Source organism: Balaenoptera physalus (assembly GCF_965194825.1).
Source record: "Balaenoptera physalus genome assembly, chromosome: 20".
In the NCBI taxonomy this organism is placed as follows: domain Eukaryota; kingdom Metazoa; phylum Chordata; class Mammalia; order Artiodactyla; family Balaenopteridae; genus Balaenoptera; species Balaenoptera physalus.
In genome coordinates this window covers 6,980,841-6,993,553 of record NC_138901.1, presented here as the reverse complement: position 1 = coordinate 6,993,553, position 12,713 = coordinate 6,980,841, and the positions used below count along the sequence as shown (strand labels likewise).

At 57.8% G+C, this 12,713-nt stretch overlaps 1 protein-coding gene and 1 long non-coding RNA gene across 3 annotated transcripts; one reads left to right on the top strand and one right to left on the bottom strand.

Moving 5' to 3' along the window:
• Window positions 1–785: 785 nt before the first annotated feature.
• Window positions 786–12,192, bottom strand: CDR2L (cerebellar degeneration related protein 2 like). 2 transcript variants are annotated; one of them, XM_082440898.1, is made up of 5 exons: window positions 11,673–12,192; window positions 5,521–5,633; window positions 5,064–5,212; window positions 4,313–4,477; window positions 786–3,351 (listed from the first exon to the last, which is right to left on the bottom strand). In XM_082440898.1, exons 1-5 carry the CDS (start codon window positions 11,749–11,751, stop codon window positions 2,460–2,462), a joined length of 1,398 nt encoding a protein of 465 aa, XP_082297024.1. In that variant the 5' UTR covers window positions 11,752–12,192; the 3' UTR covers window positions 786–2,459. The 2 variants fall into 2 exon arrangements, with proteins under 2 accessions (XP_082297024.1, XP_082297023.1); XM_082440897.1 differs by lacking the exon at window positions 11,673–12,192 and adding an exon at window positions 11,045–11,158.
• Window positions 11,059–12,713, top strand: LOC309650077. Its single transcript, XR_014257398.1, has 2 exons — window positions 11,059–11,146; window positions 12,418–12,713. It is a non-coding gene; the product is annotated as an uncharacterized lncRNA (long non-coding RNA).

The following is a 12,713-nucleotide window of genomic DNA, read 5'->3' as shown; positions in this document are numbered from 1 at the left end:
AGCTCCTTTCACCTGCTGCTGCCATGAACCATCCAGAATAGAGGCCCGTCTGGGAGAAACAGTCCTGAGAGGTGCCACCTGTTCCCTTAAAAAGGTGGCACTGAAGGCTGAGGCCAGCCTTCTTCCCTTCTCTGGTTCTCCATACGTTGAATGGGTGCTTAAAGGATTTTCCTTTCTTCTTTTCTGGAGTGCCCTAGGTCAGACTGGCTCTTAAAACTCAACATTACGTGGCGGTAGGGAACATGCAGTATCACACAGTGGGATTGATCAGGTCTGGCTTCGACTATTTCTATGTGATTTTGAATTACTAACTTAACCTCTAAGCCTCAGGATCCCCATCAGTAAAACAGAGATTTTACCACTGCCTCATGAGGTTGCTGAGGGCAAGGGTGATTTAAAAGGCAAAGGAAGGCTGCCCTGTTGGCGCAGTGGTTAAGAATCCACCTGCCAATGCAGGGGACACGGGTTCGAGCCCTGGTCCCGGAAGATCCCACATGCCGCAGAGCAACAAAGCTGGTGAACCACAAAGCAGGTGTGCGTTGGGAGAAGGGATTTCAAAATTAGTACAGCAAGGAGGGTCCACCCCACGGGGTACCCTGCAAGGCAACGTGACTGGCCTAGCTGGTACTCAACAAATATGGAAACTTCCAAGAGCCTGCTATTTAGAGCTGTTCGGCTGCCAATCACGGGGGTGGTGAAGCTCAGGCTGTGCCCCTCCCCCCCATAGATAGCTGTGTGATGGGAGGCGGGTGTATGAGATGCACAGAGACAGGACCATGGCTCCATTTCTGGTTTTAGATTACTGGTGCGTTTTTTATTAAAGAAGAGAATAAAGCATTTGTAAATATATTTCTCTCATGTATACTTCAAAGATGATGCTGGTCAGCAGCTACAGAACCGGGGAGCAAACAGGCAGAAGCCCTTCCCCCACCCGTCCCATCCCACCCCACCCCCTCCACCCTAGATGCTGGAGACACACGGATGGCTGGGAGCTGCCCAGCTCCAACGGATGAAAGGTTCCAAGATGTGTGAATGGAAGGACCAGCTGACAGCTCTCATCACAGTGCCGCCCGGAAAGCAGGGTGGCGCCTCCAGGGAGGTTGGGCAGGCTTGTTAAGAAAACCCCTTTACCCCTTAGAAACAAATAAGGCATGAAGGTTCCCCACTGGGCTCCCAGCACAGAGGCCGGGGCTACCGACTTCCACTGTGTTGTATGGCTCCTCTGATTTCTAGGGTCTCAGGAAGAAGGAACTGGGAGCCCTGAAGAATTTCTCAGGGCAAGCTGGGGACCTGGGCATCTCTTAGCTGAAGCTCTTAGCTGAAGCTGGACCTACTGAAGCCTTAACAAAAGATTAAACCCCTGACCCAGGTGGGTCCTCAAAAGCAGGCATTGTATGGGAAGGAGGAGACATGTTCCCCATCTGGTCCCATTTCAGTACTGCCCAGTGTGGGGTGAAACTCTTGGGCGGGCCCCAGTAAAGGGGGGCAGGGGAGGATGCTGGGACCATGGGCTGGTGGCACACATCCAGGACATTCTGGGGGTGGCAGGCATGACCTGCGGTGGGGTGGGCCTGGGGGGAGCATGGGAGTGAATGAGACACATCATGGTCCCTGAGATGGGGACAGGCAGAGGCCAAGCTCGGTGAGTCAGAGGAGGCATGCAGAGATAGGGGGCTCCCACTGCCCAGACCCCTGGAAGGCTTGATACCCAGAAGGCATTTCCGGGGCTGGAACCCGGGAAGGCTGGCTCTGAGCTGATTGGCTACAGATCTGCAGTGGGCTGAGGATGTCCAGGGAGAAGCCTGCCCTCACCAGGGCTGGAGTCGGGGCCGCTCAGGCCTGGCTCAGGCTTTCTGCTCTGCATGGCAGGGGCCATCTCTGACCTGGTCAGGACCCTCGAGGTTGGACAGCTGGTACTAAGGGAATGACAGCACGTCACAGCTGGAGAAGCAGTGGGTGGTCCAGGAGACCCCTGGAACCTGCAACATCTGGCTCTGGGGTCCCCCTTCAAGTGTTTCCAGTTGTGGTGAGGGGTCAGGGAGACCCTGCCTTGCAAAAAAAATCTCTCAAAAAAAACATAAATAAAAAGAGAACTTTGGAAAAAAAAGCCAACTGGTCCAGAATGGCTTTCAGAAGCCTGGCCACAAATCTGAGAGCAAGGCCCAGGGTCAGGGAGTGGGGGCTGGGAGAGCGGGGAGTGGGGACATTTGGCTTGCAGACTCTTGGCTGCGCCTTTGGGCTGGCGCGGGGTGGTGGAGGGTCCTGGGAGGCAAGAGGTGTTGACAGCCTCCCCTGTCAGCAGGGAACGGGTGTCCCCCGCGTGCTCCCTGGGTCAGAGAGCAGCCTCCCTCTGGGGTGTATTGCTGCTAAAGGGCTCCCTCTCTCACCAGAGGCTGCACAGCCCAGGTAAGAGGGACCACACGGCCTGATCCTGGGGGAGGCCACTGGCCGGGGAACCTTCACTTGCTGCTATGCGTCTTGACTTTGGTGGCGCTGATGTCGGCCTTGGTCTTCTGGATCCTGGAGAAGATCTCCTTGAAGAGCGCCTTGTACTCGGGCTGGCTCTGCTCCAGCCGCTTGTCCACGGCCTCCACGTGCTGGCTCAGGCTCTTCTCGCCCGCCTTGGCCTCCCCCTGGCCCTCCTCGCTGCCCCGCAGGTCCCTCCACGAGCTGTCTCGGGAGACGGGCCGCGAGGTCTGCACGCCCGCGTGCCGCACCCCCGCCCCGTGCTGCCGGCACTTGCTCAGCAGCTCCTCGTACTTCTCCAGCAGCGCGTGGTACTGTTCATCCACCTCGCGCAGGATGGACATGCCCCGCTTGCGCACGTTGTTGGCGTGCAGCGTGAGGTGGCCCACGTGCCGGCTGGCCGGGTCTTTGGCCACGATGGCGTTGAGCGCCGTGTCGCTGCAGCTCTTGCGCACGGTGTGGCCCGGGGAAGCGGCCGGAGAGGAGAGCCCGTCCTGGGTGCCCGAGTCGTCCCCGCTGCCCGGCTGGGGGTCGTCAGCTTCAGGCGCCTGGGTGAGGGGCGCCAGCAGGGCCTCGGCCAGGTGGTCCTCCCGGCCCAGCAGGTAGGTCTTCGCCTGCTTCATCTGCTGCAGCTCCAGCAGCTCGGCCTCCAGCTCCTGCACGCGGAGGTGGCAGCCCTCCATCTCGCACAGCTGCCGCTCCAGCTCCGCGTACTCCCGCAGCACCGCCGCGAACTCGCGCTCCGCCCGCTCTCTGCGCTGCCGCTCCTGGCTCACCTGGGAGCGCAGCACGCCCACCAAGGTCTGCAGCCGCTCGTTCTCCTGCTCCAGGGGCCGCGGGCCCAGCTCCAGGGAGGAACTGTGCAGGCGGAAGGCATCCTCGCACCTGGGACGGAGCAGGGCCAGGTGGGCAGAGGGCGGTGGGCACGGCCAAGGCCCCGGGAGCCCAGCCGCATCTCTCTCCCCCATGGGGTTGGATAGTCTGCCCCCCTAGAGTCGCTCTCGGCCTTTCTCCCCCGGCTCTCTGCCCTGGGAGGTTGCCCTTAGCTTCCGCCAGGTTTCCTGGCTCTCTCTTGGGTTCAGCCAATGGGAGGCACGGGCAGGAGGGCCGGGGGATGGGGGCAGAGGGAGGTCATGGGGAACGTCTCCCCCTGGGCTCCTTCCCTGGTCACTGTAGACCAGACAGCGCTCTCCCTGCCTTCTAGGTTCCAGTAACCTCCCTTCTCCTGGTCCCTTAAGGCCTCAGGATGGTTAACAGCTCCTTGCTATTGCAACCCCAGGGGGCTGCAGTGTCCCTCTGGTTTCCCCGCACCTTGCCCACACCTCTTTATTAAGCACTCCTCAGTTACTCTGGGCGGAGGCTATCTGTCTCCTACCAGGACCTTTATTGAAACACCCCCTAAATACACCGTGTGTACAGTATTCTTACATTAGGAAGTCATCCTATTCAAAAGACTTAATGAGAACTGAAAGGTATAGTTGTTAACCCCTCCTGGGTGAGAATCCTGGCTTACTAAACAAACAGGTGACCTTGGATAAGACACATGATCTGGGAGTTGCAATTTCCTCCTCTGAGTAGCGGGGACGAGAAACCACACCTTGCGGTATTGCCGTGAGAATTAAATCACTTGGCAGAGTGGTGGGCACACGGCCAGTGCTCACAAGCGCCAGCTGCTGTCGTCAGCAACGGGAGCAGCCTCTCCGACAGCCTGGAAAACGCGGCAGCTCTCGTTCCCACCTGCTGCCTGGCGCCTACCCGCCCTTCCCTGCCATGGTTGGCAGCCCCGGGCACTCGGAGACGCGGTCCAGGGTCCGGGCTGCTGCCCTCGAGGGGCACCCTCACCTACCGGGGGCTGGCGCACAGCTCCTTGAGGCAGGGGAAGGTGTGGATGGTGCGCCGGCGCTCCCGCTTCTCCCGCCGCACTCGCAGGTGCTCCAGGTCCCGCAGCTGCTCCACCTGGGCCTGCAGCTCCTCAACCTGGGTCTGCAGGCGCTCGATGGTCTCCGTCAGCCTGGGGATGGGGTGGGGGACACACGCATGGGAGGGACTTTAAGGGGACGGGGCCAGCCCTCCTCACTGCAGCCCTAGGGGGACTTGGGGGTTGGGGACAAACAGGTGACCTTGAGCCATGCTGCCTGGTGCTGAGGTCAGACAGGGAACTCCTTGTATGCCCAAGGACCCACTCTTTTCCCCCACCTCCCAGGCCGAGCTGACCAATTCTCCTCCGTGTCTCCTCAGTTCCTTGTACACCCATCTAATCACTCATCACCCTGCACTGCAATAAAATATTTACGTGTCTGCCTTCCCTCCCAGAGGGCGGGACAGTGGCTTTGCATTCCCCTCACTGTATTCCCCAGTGCCTAAAGCAGAGCCTGGTGTGTAGCTGGTGCTTCAAGAAGGTTTGTGTCCTGAATGTTAAGCCAGCCCAAATCGACAAGGGCAAACTCACTACCATCCCAGGTTCCCAGACCTGGGCTTCTAAAAGAAGGAGCCTGAGTCACACCCACTGGTCAATACGCACCCCATGTACACCCAGCCCCGGGCCCCTCCTTGGCCACCCCCAGCCCCCGGCTCCCAGCCCTCCACCCGGCCCTCACCCATGGATCTTCTGCTGGGCAGCCTTACTCTCCAGCACCAGCTTCTGGTTGGTCAGCTCCAGGTCTCGGGCCGCCAGGTCCAGCTGTTCGTACACTTTGGCGTGCTGCTCATTCACGTGCCGCAGCGTGTCCAGCTGTTTGGTCAGGTACTGGGGGTGGGGGTGGGTGAGTAACCTTTCAGAACTGTGTTGGGGAAAATGTCTCCGCCTGGGCCCTCCTCCCACTTCTAGGAACAGGTTTGCTTTGGGGTATTCGTCTGCAGCAGAGGGAGGGGTCAAGATGGTAGTGCAATAGGGCTGCCTGGGACAGTTGTGCAGGTTGTGAACTGCACAAGGCTGTTGGGCCAAGGCTGGGTCTGCTAAGAGGGCACCTTTTCCTAAGCTACACAAAGGTACACACGGGCCAAGGGGTCCTTGACGGGTGGCGGAGCCTGTGCAGGGCCCGTGTGGCCCCTCACCTCAATCTCCTGCACTTGCTCCTCGTTGGTGGAATACATCTGCTGCAGAGACTCCTCCAGCTCCTTGTTCCTCTCCAGCAGCGTCTTCCCCAGCTCCGCAGCTAAGTGCAAGTCTTGGGGGGGAGGGGGCAGAAGGTGGGAGGAATATGAGCAGCTGAGAATGAAGTTGGAGGACCCCCCGCTATTCCTGTTCTGAGCATTCATTCTGGGCTGGGCCTCTGGGGACCCTGAGAGAACCAGGACCCAGGGGCCGCCCCTGGGGAGACTCCAGGCCTGGAAGGGGATGTAAGCCACAAGCTAAGCCTGTGCATTGGCTGTCACTTCTGCCTGGAATGTCCTCTCCCCAGACACTCCCAGGGTTCACCCCTCTCTGCCTTTAACGTCACCTTCTCCAGGAGGCCTTCCTCAGACATTGACCTCACTGACTTCAAAATTGCACCCTCCCCCATGCCCCACTCCCTCCCTGCTTCATTTTTCTCCTGACCTCATATCACCACCTAATTTACCAAACAATTTGTACACTTATCTTGTTCATCTCCCTTGACTAAATCGTAAGCTTACAGGGCAGGGATTTTGCCTGTTTCAGTCACTGATGTTCCTAGGACCTAGAACAATACCTGGCACAGAGCAGGTGAATAAGAAATCTTTTTTGAAAGAAAGAGTGAGTGGAATGTGATAAGAGCATCAGCAGACATAGGGGCAAAGTGCCCTGGGATGATAGGTAAGGGAGAGTTCACGCAGGGGACAGTGGGAATCTCAGGCAATGAGCAGCCTTGGAGCTGGGTTTGGAAGGGCGGCTGGAGCTCACTGAGAGGGGGAGGGGCAGAAGGGCTTGCTGGGTGTTAGAACTGGACAAGGCTTCAAGGTTCTTTGGCCCAGGACTTCCCGGGTGGCACAGTGGTTAATCCGCCTGCCAATGCAGGGGGCACGTGTTCGATCCCTTGTCTGGGAAGATCCCACATGCCCCGGAGCAACTAAGCCCACGCGCCACAACTACTGAGCCCACGTGCCACAACTACTGAAGCCTGTGCACCTAGAGCCTGTGTTCCGCAGCAAGAGAAGCCACCGCAATGAGAAGCCTGCGCACCGCAACAAAGAGCAGCCCCAGCTTGCAGCTGGAGAAAGCTTGTGTGCAGGAACAAAGACCCAACGCAGCCAATAAATAAATTAATTAATTAATTAAAAAAAAAAGAGAGAGAAAACAGGAAAGTAAAAAATGGTGCAATAAAAATAAATATTAAAAAAAAAAAAAAAAAAGCTCTGGCCCAACCTCCTTGTTCTATGGATGACAGGTTGGAGAGGAAAGAAGAATAACCTACCCAAGGTTTCATTACCTGGGTTATAGCCACATTGGAAGCAGAATTCACATCTCCTCACCCCAGGTGGGTACCATTTGGTCCTAGTGATACACGCCCCTCTCCAAAACCTTCTCCTTTCCCTGGGCAGCAAAACCAACTTCTTCCCCCAGTAGCCCCGATTCTTGTACCCCGTGGGACCGGAACCTCTTCTCCCCAATCCCAGCCAAAGGTAAATGAACACCTATCAGAGAGGTCGGGAGAGAATCTGGCCTGTCTTTAGGGGGCTGTATGGTGGGAAGGGGGAGGGGTTAGAAGGGAATGGTAGGTGCTGGAATCCCTAAAAATTCTCTCAGTGGGTCTGAAGCTGGGCGAGGGTACCTAGACATTTGGGGTGGATATTTCCCCATATATAGGCCTAACTCCTTTTAGAAGCAAAGGGTAATATATAAAATAGATAACTAATAAGGACCTACTGTACAGCACAGGGAACTCTACGCAATACTCTGTAATGACCTATATGGGAAAAGAATCTAAAAAAGAGTAGATATACATACATGTATAACTGAGTCACTTTGTTGTAGAGCAGAAACTAACACAACATTGTAAATCAACTATACGCCAATAAAAATTTTAAAAAGAAACAAAAGTTAATGTTTGTAAATATAGTATTATTTATATTTAAATATATAAATATATGTCTAAGGGAAGCCTAGGATCAGACTGTGGTCTCAAAGAGGAGGTCAGATCAATTTATGTTGTGTGCTTGGTGGAAATTCAGCAAGACCACCCCTAGTTCGTGACGAGGGAGGCACGCCAGCTTCCTGCTCTCCGTAATGGGATGGCGGACATTTGGCTCATCCACAAACGCTATCAAGTAATTCATGTATACATGAAAAAGAACAGAGGGTCACACTCATTCACTTTTTTTTTCCCCTTGGGAACTGTCAGGTCGTCTGTGACGAGGCCACTGCTAGGGATGCCGCCTCCTGCACTGGCGTGGGAGGACAGGCTCTGTGGGTGGCCTGCATGAAGCCCCTGAAACTTAACCTTGAGTCCAAGGTCAGAGGCAGAGTGAGGAAAGGCCAAGAACAACTGCACTTTATGTTCTTCCTTCCAGGTGAGCATCTGAGCTGTGTGTGTATTCCTACTGCCAGTGGGGTGGGCTGGGGCAGCCTCAAGTCACACTGTAAACCGGGGATATTGAAGGCAGCGAATGTGACCCCGGCCGCTTAGCGATTCCGAGATGCGGAGGAAGGGAACACAGTAGAAGCGGCTTGGGGAGAATCTCAGAGACTGTCTCAGGGAAACGGGATCACAGTGCAAGCTAAGCTGGTCTGAGCTGTCAGGAGGGATCATGAGAGAAGTCTAGAAGCTGCAGGGCAGGGCGCTGAGTGGAGCCAAGTGCTGGGGAAAGGACACCAGCTAAATGAGGGCTGGGCACGGCTTCGGGGAGGGTGCAGCTCCCCCTGGGCCAGAGGGGGAGGGAGTCCTGGGAGTGGGAGAACGGGGGAGCTGGCTAAGCCAGAAGTGGAATCTGGAATCTGAATAAACAGCCTGTCACAGCCAGATTAATGGTTACACTGGACCAGGCCAAGGAAGGTACTGAGTCTGAACTGGCATCTCCCCTGCGTGGACCCCAGCATTTTCTGGGGTCTCCTGCAGTAGGCTGCAGCAGTTTTGCCCTCTGAATGCCAGCAGAGGTGTTGCCCAGCGGCAATGCCCCAGAGCCCTAGAGAGAATGGCTGGGAGCCAAGGGGATGTCTTTGAAAAGAAATCCTGAAATCCTACTGCCCCTCCTGGTTAGGGTCACGGTGGGACCCCCTAGACTCCAGAGAAGAGAGGTAGGAAAAGGACAGAGGACAGACATAGGGAAGAAAAGACAAAGATAAAGGGGACAGAAGGAGGCCAGCTACCACCTGGCAGGGCTACAGGGGTCCTGTTCACAACCTCTGGGGCACCAGTGTCAGGAACCCTGGGTCCGCAGAATTGGGGTCCGGTCACCTCCCTCCCCTCGCCATGTCAGAGCTCTCCCCTGAGGCTGAGACTCAAGGTCAGGAGCCCAGGACCTCAATTCTGTGACTCAGCAGCCATCTCTCAGCCTGGAAAGAGGTACCCACAGGGCCGGCCACACCTCGTCCAAGGTGGGGGAGGGAGGCAGGCAGAGAGAGAGTGCCAGCGCTTAATAATTAATGGTTTTTTCTATTTTTACAGGTGCTCGTGGCAGTGGGCAGAGGGAACACAGTGAGAAAGGAGGGCCCTGTTTGTCCCAGATGCCTGCCTCCACTGGGGCGGAACAGCATCAAAGTCAAACAGGAGCTTGATGGCCAAGCATCTGAAAGTAAAGTTGGGGCCCGTCCTCAGCGGAGTTGGGGCTAGCTGAGAAAAACCATGTCCTGGGACACTCAGAGGCAACTTGGGGGCAGCTGGGCGGGAGAGAATTTGGGGAGCGGGTGTGCGGAAGGGGGGGAAGGAACAGGCACGCGATCCCCCACGTGTCTGGCCTTTGGCCCGCGCTCACCCCACCATCCAGCCCTCCGTGCCGGTCCCCGTGGGGTGTTGTAGCATCTGTGCCTGGGACTTCCTCTGACCCCCACCCCAGCACTCCAGATAATTCCTACTTTGCAGTCATGCGTGGTCTTTTCGCATGGCTCTGTGCCTCGGTACAAGCACCCCCTCCACTTAAGACTGCCGGCCTGCCTTCCTCTGCCGGGGCGGAGCGGGAGGGCCCTCTTCACCCTCCAGCTCTGAGGGGTGTATAAACCTTTACGCGTCTTACAGCAGAAGGCCCTCACGTCTGTTCTCACTGTCCTCAGGGGCTCACTGCTGCAGAACCCCTGTCGCTCCGTCACAGGTGCTAGTCTGATCCCATTTCTGCCTCCTCTGCCGGACTGTGGAGACTGTGAGGGTGGAGATCACGTCCCAGGCTCAGCACAGCACCTGGCCCACGGCAAGCAGACGTTTGGCTTCTGGTGGAAAGCTCCAGTTTCTTCTGAGACTGTCTCATTTCTGGTTTCCCTCCTCGTTCCTGGGCTCTGGCTGCTACTCAGGCTATGAGGCAAGGCTGACTGCTGCAGACCAGTAAGGCCAGAAAAGCAGGGGCCTGTGGGGCCCATTCCCGACCCCGGACCCAGAGCATGGCTGCCCGGCCCAGCTGGAATCTCAACATCTCTCTCCCTCTCCGGATGCAGCACATCTCCCACCCCTACTCCCTAGCTCCTTCCTCCCACATCTGGGCCGGGCACAGTGCCAGAGACTTCTTTAGGGGTGCGGGAATGAAATGAGACAGCAACAACATCAGCATCTGCCTCCAAGGAGGCCATCTTCCCAGGCACTCAGCTTCCAATCTTTCCTTCTAGGCCCGCCTCTTCCATGAAGCCCTCTCACTGCATCCTATCATCCCCACTCAGTTACAAGCCCAACTCCACCTACTCAGGTGCACCCAGGAGGCCAGGGCTGGGACTACTCCCAGCTCCCAGGATAGTGTCCGACACTTAAGTGGAGCCTGATACGTGTTTGTGTAATGTGAGGTTTTGGGGGTAGTTGCCCAGGATGGGGAAGGGGGGTGTTGCAGCCAGGACTGGGCATTTCACTCCAGGCAGGGAGGCTGAGGGTAGCCTCCAGGACACAGAGGCGCGGTCCAGCCCAGCACCCCCCCGTCCTACACTGGTCCCCCAGAGGCTCTGACTAACCCACGGTCCTGAACACAAGGGCAGCGCCTCATCTACCAGCAAATGTGGCCACGTGGGGATGTGGGTCAGGGCCGGAAAACAAAGGCTCCAGGATCTGGCTAGATGCCTCACATGAGGGCAAAGGCAGGCGTCTGGGCCCCATGGATGGAGACCCAGAGCAGAGGGTGTCTGCACACACTGAACCAGACTGTGTCCACACCCACCAGGCTTGCTGGGTGACTGTGGTCACTTCTAGAACATGTTTCCTAGCCCCTCCAATTCTGACCATCCAAGAATGAGGCACTTTTCTTGGGTGGAGAGGTTGGATTTGATCTCACTCCAGCAGGCCCTGGCCCTGACCCTCTTAGGCCTCCTCCTCCTTCCTGTCCTAACAGCCCCGCCCCCTACTTGGAGTGACGTCACCTCGGCCACCTCATCAACCCCCTTCCAGTCGCCCTCTCTGCCCTCAGATGGGAGAGAGGAGAAAGTGACTCCCTGTTTACTCAGGCTCTAATCTGGGGCATTGCTCGGAACTCCCAAACCTGATCCCCTCCAAACCTTGAGACATTTGGGAGAAGGCCAGCAGGGGAAGGACCAGGGGACTTCTCCCTCTGGAAGGCAGATTGGACTCCTAGTAGCCTCCGCTTCTCCATCGGCAAGGTGCCGGCACCCCCATCACCTCCCTGGGTAGAGGGGAACGGAGTTGGGGAAACTTTCTAGGAGCTCAGGAATCCTGGCAGGGAAGTGTGCCGCTGGATTTGGAATGGGGATAACTTCCTCCCCCCTCGGACCCCCAAAACCCCTCTCAGCAAAACATAACCAAGGAGCCACCTCCTGACCTCCAAAGACTTCCAGCCAGTACTCTCAGACTCCCCCAACAATACCCGGGGCGCCGGGGCAGTTCCTGCCTCTAAGATGGGGTGGGCGAACTGGGTGAAGTATGCCCCTGTTGTTCGGGGAAAGAGGAAGACCGCTCCCCCCAGTTTTGCAGGTCTCCACGGGTCTGGTTCGGGTCTTCCCGGGCAGCGCCCTCTCTCTCTCCACGTCCCCATTCTCCAGACGCATCTCCTCTCTCAGTCCGGCACGCCGGGTGCAGCCCAGCCCTCCCCGGGGTGATACCGCCCAACAATGGAGAAGCGGACAGAGGTCGCGGGGCGCACCCCTCTTTGCCGCCCCCTTTGCTCACCCTGCTCCAGGTCCTGCTGGTCGTACCAGGGCTCCTCTTCCTCTGCGGTGAAGTCCTCCATCCTGGCGGCCCTCCGCATGGCCCCGCAGGCGGCGGGCTGCAATTGGGCGCTGCGGCGGCGCGGCTCAGGGCCGGGGCGCGGGGCCCGGGACAATGCGGCGGAGGCGGGCCGAGCCTTCCGCGTCGCGGACTCGGGCTGCAGTGCCCCCGCCCGCGCCGCGCCCCCTCGCCATCGGCCGCCGGCCTGGCGCCCGCACGGGGCTGGCTCGCTGCCGCGGTCTGGCCCGGCTGGGGTCCTGCGGAGCCCGAGGCACCGGGCGGTAGCTGCACAAAAGGTGGAGGGGCGGGGACGGCGGGCGGGACGGCGGCAAGGAGGACCCAGGCCCGGCCGGCAGGTCTGGGGCGCTAGGAGCGAGAGGGTGCCGCGGCGGGCGCCCCCTGCCCGACTCCTGCCCGCGCTGCCCCCGGCCCGCCCGGCGACACCCGGAGCCGCCGCTGCATCTTGGCGGGGTCCGCCCCGCAATTCCCGAGCCGCCCGCTCCGCGGGGTGGGGCCAGCCGCCGTTGGCCAATCAGGAGACGTATGCAAAACTGGAGGCGGGGCCGAGGGCGGTATCTCCGCAGTGTCGAGGTTCGGCTGTTGCTGAATCAACCCCACCTTCCCTTCGCAGCCGACTCCAGTTTACATCTCAATGCCTAAAATCATTTTATCTTGTTTACCTACTGTTGTCTCTCTCTCCCCGTAGATCTCCTGAAAGCAAGGATCTTGTCGCTCTCGTTCACAGCTGGCTCTTCAGTGCCCAGAGCAGGCTGACCTACTGCTACCTTCCATGGAGACTCTTTGAATGAATGAAAATTAATCGGAAATTACCTTCAAGAAATTGTGTTTAAATGCCTGTGGCCTGAAACCTCACGCTAGGAGTGGTGAACTTTGACTGTTACCTGCATTCTGGGCCTTTCCCTTTAAGGTCCTGTTTCCCTCTCCCTGGGATTCATATCCTATACCCAACTATATCCATTAAACTATATACAGTGTCACTTA

What these genes read in the sequence shown, in the direction of transcription:
- CDR2L (XM_082440898.1), bottom strand. Translation starts at nt 11,751, where the DNA reads ATGCGGAGGGCCGCCAGGATGGAGGACTTCACCGCAGAGGAAGAGGAG. An exon ending in GCCCAGCAGAAGATCCATGG is followed by an intron (nt 4,478 to 5,063) that starts GTGAGGGCCGGG and finishes CCCCATCCCCAG; the next exon opens with GCTGACGGAGACCATCGAGC. An exon ending in GAGCTGTGCGCCAGCCCCCG is followed by an intron (nt 3,352 to 4,312) that starts GTAGGTGAGGGT and finishes GCTCCGTCCCAG; the next exon opens with GTGCGAGGATGCCTTCCGCC.